Source organism: Anser cygnoides, chromosome 3, assembly GCF_040182565.1.
Source record: "Anser cygnoides isolate HZ-2024a breed goose chromosome 3, Taihu_goose_T2T_genome, whole genome shotgun sequence".
In the NCBI taxonomy this organism is placed as follows: Eukaryota; Metazoa; Chordata; class Aves; order Anseriformes; family Anatidae; genus Anser; species Anser cygnoides.
Window position 1 is genome coordinate 100,594,174 of NC_089875.1, and position 12,918 is coordinate 100,607,091.

The 12,918-nt window shown below is 34.7% G+C and overlaps 1 protein-coding gene across 2 annotated transcripts in view; it reads right to left on the bottom strand.

The window, feature by feature from the left end:
- The window catches only part of MYOM2 (myomesin 2), an 82,207-nt gene that overhangs the window by 18,668 nt on the left and 50,621 nt on the right, over positions 1–12,918 (bottom strand). For both annotated transcript variants that reach the window (XM_066994811.1, XM_048051734.2), the window contains exons 21-28: positions 8,483–8,661; positions 8,197–8,311; positions 7,464–7,620; positions 7,251–7,357; positions 5,336–5,380; positions 4,702–4,838; positions 288–432; positions 112–171 (exon numbers count right to left, since the gene is read on the bottom strand). In XM_066994811.1, the coding sequence (XP_066850912.1) occupies positions 112–171; positions 288–432; positions 4,702–4,838; positions 5,336–5,380; positions 7,251–7,357; positions 7,464–7,620; positions 8,197–8,311; positions 8,483–8,661 (945 nt within the window). The remainder of the gene's footprint in view (positions 1–111; positions 172–287; positions 433–4,701; positions 4,839–5,335; positions 5,381–7,250; positions 7,358–7,463; positions 7,621–8,196; positions 8,312–8,482; positions 8,662–12,918) is intronic.

Sequence of the window (12,918 nt, forward strand, 5' to 3'; positions counted from 1 at the left end):
TGATATACTTATCTTCTAATGAAGTCGACGGAAGTTAGAAGCACCTAGTATTCACCAGGAATGCATCATTAGTTGCAAAATGGGCCAAAAATCACTAATCTGTTCTCTTACCTTGCTTCCTGAGAAATTCCTTTCGTTGGAGCTCAGACTCAGCCAATACTGCCTTAAATGCTAGATTTCAGAAGAGGTGAATAAAAGATCAGTTAGTCACAAAAGTACTCAAGGAATAATTGAAGTTCATTTCTTCACCTGATTCACTGAAAGTTTCCATGTTTCAATGAACTTACCATCTCCAATGAGAACCAATGAAGACTGGTTCTTGGCCTTTCCATCTTGAATCTGTACTGTGTAGGTACCTTCATTGTCAATTGTAAATCGGTCCATCACCATTTCTATAATACCATTTGGACGGTCACAATTTATTTTATGCCTCTGAAATAAAGAAACAATAACTTTAGTATAGTGTTAATTACTTACGATTCACTACCAAAGTAGGCATGTTTTGGATCCCCCAACTCCACACTTGATTTTTTTCATGTTTTCATTCTTTTTAATCATAAACTATAGGAAGAGGGCTGTGCTTTTATTTGCTATTGTACAACAAGGTCCCAGAGGTGGCAGGAACCTCTGTGTGCATTTGGAATCCTCAAATCATCATAATACAGATGTTTTAGATTTAAAAATAATAGTTTATTGTACTATGCACGTTTGAAGAAGAGCCTGCACATCCAGTCTTTAGCTGCAGTACAGCTTCCAGCTCAACAAAGGGTTTTGCTAGTTTGAAACACTGTTCCTAGCAGAGTACAAAGATAGCTGCAAGTGTTAAGTTTGTAGACACAGACGTGGATCTTCAAATGTGTACCTTGTAAATAAATCTATAACAAATTCAAACCATCATAACTACTAAATACCTCTGAGACATAAGTGGCAGCTTGATACAGGATTTTTTTCCTCACTGAAAAAAAATATATTTAGGAAGGATATAATGATTTGTTCATCTTCTACTACATATTCTTTTTGGGGAACGCTAAAGCGTAAGACCACGACAGAGAACAGTAACTTGTGGCTTCCCTGTTCAAAACCCACAGAGATTCTGGGAACTAAGAAGATCAACAAAGTCCAGCAAAAGAGAATTAGGATTCTGTCAAAACATCTAGCTACCTACTAAAGTCCTTGGAGAATACCCAAAATACCAAATATTGACTTGACTTCTAAGATAAATATGGTTTTCACTGTTTGTGTCCTTTTTGTGTTTGCTTTCTAATAATTATTCTAGAAAGATAAATAATTAGCAGGAATCTTCAAGAAAATAGAAAATTATAAGCAAATATTGGACAATAATTGCAAAATGTGTTTAGAATTTGCAGGTACTATTTTAGATACAACCATATTATCCTAAATAATATCTCTTTCATTCAATGAGTAAACTATGAGGACCGTGTGTCGCACTAACAGTGACATTGTTTGAATCTCAACTAAAAAATTCCTAAAGTAAAGCAAAAAATAATTCACAGAATATACTTGGTGAATGTGTTTGGGTAACTAATGCAGCCAAGGATGTTACACGACAACTGTTCCATTCATGAGGGGACAAAAGTATCACTTTTAAGTGATTACAGAGCCTGTAGTTGTTATAAGGAGACAGGAGGCCTTATAAACAGAATATTTTTATATATATTTTTATATTTTTATATATATTTTTAACCTTCTTCTTGGAGTCCAAAACCAGAAACAGATAGATAAAGCCACAAGCTTTATCTGCGTGTTTAGGAAAGAATAAGAAAGAGGAAAGGAAAAAAAGGGGGGGGGGGGATAAAAATAACACTTGTTGAACTCTCTGGGACCAATTCCTTAAGTGGAAGGAACTTTAAGTACTTGTCTAAAATTAGAAAGAATGACCCCACATATATTTCTTCTTCACCTTTGAGGGACGCCTCCTGGCCAGCTTCAAGAACAGATTCACTATTACACGGACAGCAAGCCTGGTAGAATAGCTCCCACACGGATGCAGGACTTAATGCAATGTATGCTCACTTAAAGTATGTTCAGTACACCAAAACTACCAACTGGGGAAAACCTGCAAAAGTAGTCAACTGAAGGACAGCTGTAAGGGTAGGGAAATCTGCCACACTTGCAGCTACCTGAGGTGCCTATCTAAGAATAGCATTGACATATTCAAGGTTGTTACCATTCATTACTGGTGCTTTCAAATGTACCAACAGTACAAGTGTAAATTAGGGTATGAATTTGTAAAGTGCTGTCAAGTTTATAACAACGTCAACAACAACAACAAAAGGATAAATGCATAAATACATCCAATGCACATTATAAACCAAATGATATTACAGAATACCTGAAAAAGGAAGAGTCAAAAGTACCTAGGAGAAGACAGAACTGAAAACATGAAAAATATTGTAAATGCCATAAATGAATGAAAATAGAAAGCCATGGTTCAATTTAACAGAGAAAAAAAAATACATGGGCACTAAAAATGAGACATAAATCCTTTAATGAAATGTCTTTTCATTCCCCTTCATCTTAAAACTAAAAGATCATTAAAAGAACATGTATTATGGAATTGTGAAATGACAAAAAATATCTTAAAATGGATGAAGACAGTAGGACCAGATGACCTTCACCCTGTTTTGAATTGAACAGAGGTGGTGCCTGCCCTCTTCTAGAAATCAGAATAAGGAACACTGAGGCTTTGGGAATGAAAAGACTTCAGTGCAATTCATATGGAAATAATGGGCACCTGAAATTCAGAAAGGTGTTAGGAAGATATGGTAATCAATTAGAAAAGAAGGGAAAGTGTAAGCTTCACAAATTATTTATTCTCTTGTATAGGAATCTGTGCAAAGTGAACAGTTCCAAAATAATTAATATAACCAAAAATAAGTATAATTACTTATATAAGAGGTTATATATATGAGTGGAGAAGATAGGCCAGGTAGATTTAAAAGAGAGGGTATAGTTGCAGCAAATTGTCAAACAGCGCAAATTCAAATTCTCACTTATAATTTCTTGCCCACAGAAGTCAAGGACAACACTTGCATGAATTTAATGAGTTCTCAGAGAGAAGGTTAAATTGAGATTTTCCAGAAGCAGAACAAGAAAAGCAAGGTGTATGTTTCAATCTGATCCTTTAGCACACTTCCAAAAATGTTTGTATTTCTTGCTTTAGAGTAAAGAAAAATCATTAAAAGATTAAAATTACAGCTGAGTAAGTGGGGCTCAGTTCATTCCATTCTCAGATTATTTCAAAATGTTATAGAAACTGTTCCCTTTGTAGGACCTAGAAGGAAAAATTTATCACTTTAGCCAGTGTCAAGAAACAGGCTACAATTCTCCAGCATAATGGTCTATTGAACATGTTCAGTGACTGTAGTCCAGTCTCCAAGCAGGTTTTAGAGTGTAATTAGGCTTCTAACTATTGCCATTATGCAGCAAGATGAAGTTCAATGATTTTATTGGCACCATAAATACCAGGCTTTTATGTGATTTTCCACAAAAATATCATCAATCTCCAAAAGTAAATGTCACCTGTGGGTTACTAATTAAAGAGGTGAAATAATGCAGATCCACTTCAAGGCACTCTCTCTCTCTGATGTCAACACTTTCAAAACATATGTGAACTAAAAATAGCTTATTCTGTTCCACTGAGACTGCCAAGACAGAATATTGCAATTTCAATACATCCTAGTCACTAATATTCAGGCTTTCAGTGCCAGAGTTTATTACTTCTTAAATTAAGAAATGCAGAGAAGAGAAGTATTTTGCTGAGGAACACTTCCTCTTCCACCTGTCAATATGTAATTAAAGGAAATGCTCCTTGCTTTTCTATGGTGTAAGAATGCTGACAAGCTTCTCTGGCCAAAAACAGGCTTTGCAACCTCAGGAATAAACTGAAACTTTCAAACAGCTGCACTGTAGGTGGATTCCTCACAGGAAAAGATATTTCCATTACTGTGCTATATGCCCTTTATATGAACCATACTCCAGCTTGGCAAGGACATGACCTTGCTTTCTTCTCAGCCCAGTCTTTTTAGTGTCCCTTAGCATGAATGGTCTTCCTAGACCATAAGACCATGCATTCATCCTAGACCATGCATTTCTTCTGTTCTTTCATCTTAATGTAGCCATTCAGTGTCTATTTACTGTCGAGGCCAAAATTAAAAATAATAATAAAAATAAAGGAAACACCATCTAAAACTTTTGCATCTATGATTACTGTTGCATTGTCAAGTGCCTCCCACATTATACATAGAATTATTAGCAGTAGCCTCAGAGGGCCTCAGGGAAGAGCATCTTGCTGTTTTGCAGTCAAAATCTGTACTTGAAGCAACTTTTTTGGCTTGAGTTCTTTTCCTAAAATATTTGGGTGCTACTTTTAATCAGATGCATTTATTAAGGGTCTAACTTCTTCTCTTTTGCTGTTGGTCATCTCGCTCCCCAAAATTAACATGGACTTCTGAGGGTTGAACTTTGGTCTCTTATTTTTTGGTATGAATAAGATTGCTCTGCAACATGAATTCTACATTATAAAAAAGATTTAGGCTAAAGATTGACACTGCTTTCAAGTATTATCAGACTGATACTAAGTAGTTTTAAACAACTATAAAAATAGAAAAAAAAAAACTATTAGTGCATAAACTGTTATTAAGCAAATTCACACATATATAATACTCAATATGCACTTACATCACTGTTTTCAACTTCTTTATCATTAATAACAAATCTGAAGGTAGAAGCTGGTGATAAACTCTCAGCTTGAATCCAGAAACGAACTTCACCTTTCTCAAGAACCTCATAAGCTAATTCTGATTTCAGAGGTATTGCTGCAGGGAGAAAAAAAATAAAATAATAAAAAATAATTTTAAAAAGGTAATCAAGAGTCAATAATGCATGAACCCTTCTTAGAAAAGAGACTATTGTAGTAAAATATTAGTATATCCCCATTATTTTTGGAACGCTGAATATAGAATTAATTTTATGCAGGGAAAATGCATTTAATGTTCATTTTTAAATTACTTTCTCAAAGAGAGAGCAGGGTTTACAATTTATTGTTTGCACAATATTTAAGGAATCTGCTAGTAGCAGCCTATAACACATTGTCAAAGTAAAGTTAAACTCCAAAAAGACTTATAAGTAATGAGAATTTTTATTCAATGCAAACTAATATTCTTCTAAATGAATAGAAAGACAAGGAAAGCAAGTTGTTCCATGAAAAATGAAGCTTCCATTGTCTCAGGAAGAACCTTTTGGGAACTCTAGTCATAACCACATAATTATATTTCTTCTAGAAATATAGAATAGATTCAGATCTTCAACTTACTTGGATTTTTTATTTCATTGCTTATTGCCATCAAACGTTCCAACTCTGAAATTAAGAAAAAGATGCATGTTTTCATTTATTCTGAAAAAGTAGTCAGAATATGAGTGTCAAAGAAGGTAGATAAGAGCATCGGCAAATAATTAATCTCCTTACGTCTTATATGTGAAATACTCAACTATCTTCAGAAGACAATGTCTTAAAAATAAGATTTAAGAAACTTAATTTCTGATGCATGGATTTAGTGAATGTTCCTATTTCAAGCATACTCTCTTATGCGAGAGAATCTAAACAGGGGATGAAACCTATTTTTAACTTCCTGTGGGACTGAAACTAAGGATGGGAGACAATAGCTTCTAAACAGTGCATAAGGCTCTTTTATCTGCTGGCCTCCTTTCTGACAAAGTACCTGAAAATCTTGTTTTACTGTGGCAGGAAACAATATTGAGTGCAAATTTGTCTGAAAAAGGTGCAGAAAGTTCTACTTAATACACTGAATCCTCATGAAGTCTGTGCAAGTCTAGAAATCATATTCTTAGGTTTTCATACTAACCCTATTTATCATATTAATTACTAGTGAAGATCTGGAATATGAACATCACTGCCAATTCCATATTTACAGATAACGTAAAGACAAATGAAAAATAGCGAGTATTTGTGACATAGTTGAGGATTTAGCAAAATTACAGAAGAATTTATAGCATTTGAGGAAGTTGGCTGTGATATAATGGTTTTCAGTACTAAGACAAAAACTGACACTCGTTCAGGGACACAGTACAAATACAAGTGTAATTTTGAGTGACAGATATGACCAGAGAAGACGCGGTAAAAGTGGGTCATGAAACAACTTATCTTGAATAGAAAAACCTGGAAATATAAAACTGAAGGCAACAAGACCTATAAACAGTTTTCGGAGTGATGCTTCAAAACTAAACCAAAAGGAAGTTCTCATAATCAAATGCAGGCCTGATCATCAATAGCAAAAATATTAATCAAAAATATTGCAAGTTTACCTTCCCTAGCAAAAGCAGATATTGGTAATTCTAAGAATATACACAAATGGTCCATGTCCTGGAGAACCATTCTTTTTGTGGCTGCACAATAATTTACTCTCAACTTTGAATGGGATTGATGCGTTTTACACTGTGACAGAAGTCCTGCCTACTATCAGACTTGCACACGGTCTCGTTGCTTCTTCCTGAACGTCAAAAAGAAGGTAAGTGGAGGGATAATCATGCTTAGTTTGGGAACTGGGCATAACAACTACAGCCTGTGGGCTGGGAAAGCAACAGTCATTTTTGTGAAAAAAACAGCAAAGTTCTTCCCTTTGCCTTTCACCTCAGTACCCCTCCATGGAAAACCAAAGTCAGACTGAAGCAAATTTGGTGTAACTCCAATGATATAGCATAGCTAAAATGAAGTAAAGCAAAGCTAATTTAAGTTTCTGTGCATCTCAGCTTTATTATATCATATGTAGAGCCTCAAGTTCTGTCTCTGTCATATTAGATAAGACTCCTTGTTAGGCAGCTAATGAAGAACCAATTACAAGGTGTAAAAGGCTAGAAAGTCAAAGCACAGCGTAAGTGACATACAAGATGAAGAAGTTCACAAAACAACGAAAAAAGAAACATTTTCTAGTGAAAGTGAAAAAGATCTTTGCAAACAGCATTATAGTCCCAGCATAAAGAAAACAAATCTAATTGGATGTATTTTTTTTTTATTGCCTTAATTTATCCCAACTTTCATTATTGTGATAATCAGAAAAATAACTAATCACATGAAGTCAGTTGAGTTGTCTTTTGTTCTTCCTTTACGCACAGGAGAGAATGTGTGGTTTGATTGTTTTTCTTTCTTGGGCAATTTTCAGTGCAGTCAAGGTGATAAAATGAAGAAGCACTTGAGATGGTAAGAACCTTACCTTCATCATCCATAACAAAGCTGGATGAAATTCCATCAGTATCACTAACTGAGATAGAATAGGTTCCCAAGTCTGATTTATCAGGATTCTTGAAGTACAGCTTAGAACTAAAATAATTAATAATGAAGGATATAATTAGTAGGTTTTCTCATGTTATAGAGATTTTTAACAGTACAAGCTTCTGGTACTTCGATACAAACTTGCATGACTTACTGATCTCCTTCTGTTTCAATCTTAAATTTATCAGAGTCTTCAATCTCTTCATATGATTTACCCCACGCAAAATGAGATGCGTCTGTAGCTTCTTTGCACTCAAAAGCCAGGTAAATATTACCCTCGTCATCCACACCTGAAAAGATTTCTTTCGTTCCTGCAAAATGGGAATCAAATCAAATGTCAAAGGTACATTTCTTTTTAGGGTTGCAATTCAGAAGTGATAAAAGCCTATGCAGATTCTGTCCTTCTCCACTTATATATATTGTTTTACTTGCATATATATAGAAGAATGTTTATGTCATATTCTGATTCAGCATCACATTCTAGCAACATTCTTACTCAAATAAAAGGCATGCTAAAATATTAAAACTTATTGAGAAACAAAGCTATAAAATGAAAATGAATATGAGAATATGTAAACAATTTTATTATCAGTCTTGAAGTTTAAATAGACTTGTAATGTTATCCTTCTTTTCACTCAGAGCAAGTAGCACCTCTGTTTGTGAAAAGAAAAACTAAAATAACTGATTATCAAAATATTTCCTGCAGTAAATAAAGCAACAAGGCTTGGCAGTACCTCTGTACCCACAGCAGTTTTTCAAGTTTTAAGCCTAAGAGCTCCTGAACTCTCAAAATACTTATCTGCACTAAAATATCAAATCAGATTGATCAAATCCACCTCTAAGTATTTCAGTATTTTAGAAGTAGAGGAGATAAAACAGTTCATTACCTGGCCTTGCCTCAACAAGCACTGGTTCAGATACCTCAGACGACTTGCCTACCCCAGCATCATTCACTGCACGAACTTTGAACACATAGGTATGACCCTCATGTAAATCTGTAACCTTGAACATAATAAGATCATAGTCAATTTAAGAGGACAGTCTAAACTCTTTTAACTATAAGAAGATGTTAGCAGAAGCATATATATGAATATATATATATCTTTGTTGTACCCAACCATGTGTTCTTAAAACTCAGTTTTGAATTAACACTAACTACAATGTAAATGTTACCTTAAAATAGCGCTGTGCAGTAGGTTTTTCATTAGCAGTGATCCAGTCCTCTTTATCTACTTCCTTATAGTCCACTAAATACCCAGTAATGGGGCTTTTGCCTTCATACACAGGAGCTTTCCACAAAAGAACCAGTGATGTGTTTCTAACTTCACAAACCGTGAGATCATAGGCAGGACCTAAAATATTTCAAATATTGGAATTTCACTTCAATATAATAAACTTTTAAAAAGTAGAGATGGAAATGCACAATTTTGATTTTGTTTTGACTGTTTGCTTTCAAATATCTCCTCCTATACAATAAACTTAGTATATGTGATATTGAGGCACACAGTAATACCTGCTTTTTATGGTGAGTGATATTAGTATTTGAAAGCATGCATTCTTAGCTGGATCTCAGTAACTCCATTCTAAGGGAAAGTAATTCATCTGGAAAATCCATGAAGTTTAAAATTTTCCAACAAGGAACAGAGATTTCTTGTGTATTATTTAATTTTCTAGTCCCAAATCAAAGTTGCTTCACTGAGCTTAGACTCAGGTTCATAATTTAGCAGCAGGATTTTTTTTTCTTGGTATACAGGAAACATGATCCTTCAGCCTGGTCCAAAACCCACCAGTACAGTGGACTTGGGATCAGACTTCATGTGCCCTGGCAGAAAAGTATTTTTAATTGTGAGCTGAATAATGATAGCCAAGAAGAACTTCTGAATAGAGTATCTGCTAGGAAACTTATTTACATCTAAAGCATCCCAATGCTGTAGGAACATGTGAGCATTCTTACTTTTGAAGCTATCGGGTAATGTTCTCACTGCAATATTTTCCTCTCCCTTCACTTAACTGTTTTGGTTCCATTCGGTTTAACCTGAAGTACTATTCTTTTTTTTTTTTTTTTTTTTTTTTACTACACTCTTGATATTTATTTATATCTTTAGGCTATAAAGGCATAACCATATCCATTTACTACCATACTGACATCACCTGTGACACAATACTGCTTTTCAGCCAAAGAATGTAGATGGCAGCTTTCCTCTTGTAATTTAAATTTAGAGTGAAGGAAGATGAAAGTACCTGAGACTTAAGGACATACCAGTGTTGTCAGTTTGGCCTAAATAAAGATAATACTTTTTCCTAGTTATTGTCTCATTATGTAAAACAAAGTAGAAAAAACTTACAAATAAACATGGTTGCCATTGCAGCTTATATGATGTCAACTTGTGAGGAATGAACATGAGATTTCTAAAGGTTGAAATTCAGCACATTACAGCAAAAACAGCAGGAGTTTCTCCATAGTAGATAAACACATTTCAGGAAAAAACATATGGGTACCTGCTGCAGATCTTATGAGGTTAAATATTACATTTCTTGTGGAAAGACTGCAATTTTCAGGGAGCCTAAAGTCTTCTCTCAGGGCTCTGGGAAAATCCCAACTTAAATGTCTATATATCCAAAGATACTTAAATTTCCACCAGCAGATGCATTTACTAGAAATCTAGATAGCAGAAGAAAATGTGTAATGAAGTATGTTCTGTTCTGAGGAGTTTGAGTCCACAGATGTTTCTTTTCTTTTTTTTTTTTTAAAGTCATGTAAAATAATTCATTAGAAATCATCTCTAGCTCACAGAGGCTTACAGATATACCTAAGACTGAAGTTCTGTAGAATGATGAAATAATAATGGGCTCTGGGGAAGGAATACATCACTCACACTGGAAGTCTTGCAAGGGGTTTTGGTCATTCGAAGGAAGCCTCTCTTCCATATCAAAATGTGGAAGAATATTTTGTTGACACTGGGAGTATATTGCAGTCACATTACATTAGTCTTCGATATCTTTAGTCAGCCAGGGAAAAGGATCAGCCTCTTTCTTCCAGTCTTAAATCTCAAATATTTCTTTTTGCTGTTGCTAAGCCACTGTTTAAAAAAGGCTTGGGAAATATTTTAACAGGTTTGGATTTGGGGAGACAAGGGGGTTGTTTCCTTGTGGTGTTTTTTAAGCAGGAAGAATGCAATACTCTGCTCAGCTGTTTCATAATGAGAACAATGTAATCAGCTAAGGTGCACAAAGGTCAGATTGTTCATTATGAAAATGAAAATTTCATTCTCTTCATTTCCTGAAAGTACTTTTTATTTTATTTCTTTATATATCATTTAAAATGAAGGATGAAGGATAGTCTTCATTGGTTTACACTAGGCAATTTCACTGACATTTTCAAAACACTATAAATCACAGATCCATCCTTTCTATAAGGAAAATAATCGTTCCTCTGATGATGTATTTATACTAAATATTACAGAATGATAAGAAAATGTAATTAACACAATGAGAGTTAAGGTCAAAAGATTAAACATGTTGTTATTGACAACTTTGTCACGTCATTAAATCCAGAAGGTAAGATTTATGAACTCAGAGAAGAATTTAGCTAGAAAACATGGAGAACAACTCTCTGACACGTGGTTTTGCAGAAAAGAATCTGGATATTAAAAAGAAGTAAACCCTAAACTTAGTATAACAGTGAAATATTTTTTAAAAGACAAATAGAAGAGGATTTATAAACAAGTAAATAATTTTATGATGTGTGGAATTACTCTTTCTCTGCTCAGTATTGATAAATCTTTATTTGAAATAAGGCGTCCAGTTTGTGTGCTGCCATTCAGGACATGAACCAACTAGAAAAAGTTCAAAAGAGGAAAAAAATATATTTATTTAGAGATAGGGAATACATGATCCAGGGGAAAACACTGCACAAACTGTTTTTTGTTAACTGAAGGGGAAAGCTGGGGCTCTGATAAAGTTTTTAACTCAGAAAGTCTGTTGCAAAAAGGAAAGGAACAGTATCTTCTTCATATCTTCAGTGGACAGGACAAGGAATAAAAAGGATTAAATTGCAAGAAGAAAGATTCAGGAATATCAGAAAAACTTTTGAATTGTAAGCACAGTAAGATTAGGAATAGATCCTGCACTTCCTTCATGGGTGGAAGTCTTTAAGGATGGATTAAGCAAGCCTCTGTGAACAGCTAGATAAGTATAGTTGATCCTGCATGGGGGCAAGGAGTCAAATTAGATGACATCTGAGGCTCTTCCATAGTAAATGATTCTATTATCTCACTGAATTATTACTTGTTTCTAGTTCTAGGCAATAAATACATTTTACATAAAACAGAAAGGGAAAATGAAATTTTCTCGCCTTCTTAAGCTAATTATGCCTTTTTGAAATAACTAAAAATTCCAGTAGTTTTATAAAAATAATTTAAGGCATTTGTTTTTGTTTTATAGAAAAAAAATCTGCACGAACATTTAGGCATGAAGCAGATGTGTAGGTGTCAGACAGATCCTGATTACTTAAACAGGTATTAGAATGGATCCTTAATTGTATTCCGAAGCTCGGTGTCATAAATAGGATACATTTTAACAACACAGCTGTGTTTTACAGCATTTGGGGGAAAAGAAGGTAGAAATACATAAAAGTGGTAGATGTCTGTGTTTCATTATGGGCATATATCATTATATATATTGTGACACCCTTTGTTTAGGGAAATCAGTACCAGACATCAGAACTAGTTTCAGCAAACGTGATGCTCAGCACTAGTGAGAGTGTTATGAAATAAGCATAGTGGCCCTCAAAAGCCCTTTCACAGATTATTTACAGAACTCAAGCATCACTGAGGGGAATCAATTCCCTAGATGTCTAAAATTTAGGAACAAATTTATATGCTCACGAGATCAACTTTTTTTCTGCTGGGGGTCTTGAATTCACAATACTTCTTATTTAACTTTTTTTTTTTTTTTTAAGAAGATAGCATTGCAATTAACAGGTTTGGGCTGTATCTGCACTGTTAAACTACAAGCAACCTAAACACAGGTTTGAGTACCAGTGCACAAGTGTTCCTACTATGTGGTTGTTAGCACATTTTTTCTAACACTTGGCTAATAACAATCTGTCAGGTAACACCTGGGTACAATCTGAGGTAATCACATAAATAAGGGAGCACAGTAGGTGAGGCTGTGAGAATTTAGCTGTAAGTTGTGGGGTATGTTGTGATACTTGCCCATAGGCCATGAAATAGGCCCCTGCTGTGTCTTATTTATGAACAAAACCATAGTTTTGGGGTATGAAGCTCCAGAAATAGTCTTAATATACTGAAGTTATTGTCCTGGGTATAACACAGAAGCAAAATATGTTGTACTGGTGAAGAGGGTGAGATGGAGCTTATAGGTCTGGGGATAAAAAAAACTGACAGAAATGAAAACACACAATAAAGGCTGAAGACTTTCTGTTCTGATATGGGCAGTGAAAGAAGGTGATGCTCAGCAAGCTAAGTAAGGGTCACCTACTTCTCAGGACATCCAATGTCATCAGCAGAGATGTGGAGGCAGCTTTTAACAGGGGATCTCAGAAGCACTGGCAAAATCAACCGGTAAGTATGGCAAGAATGGACCAA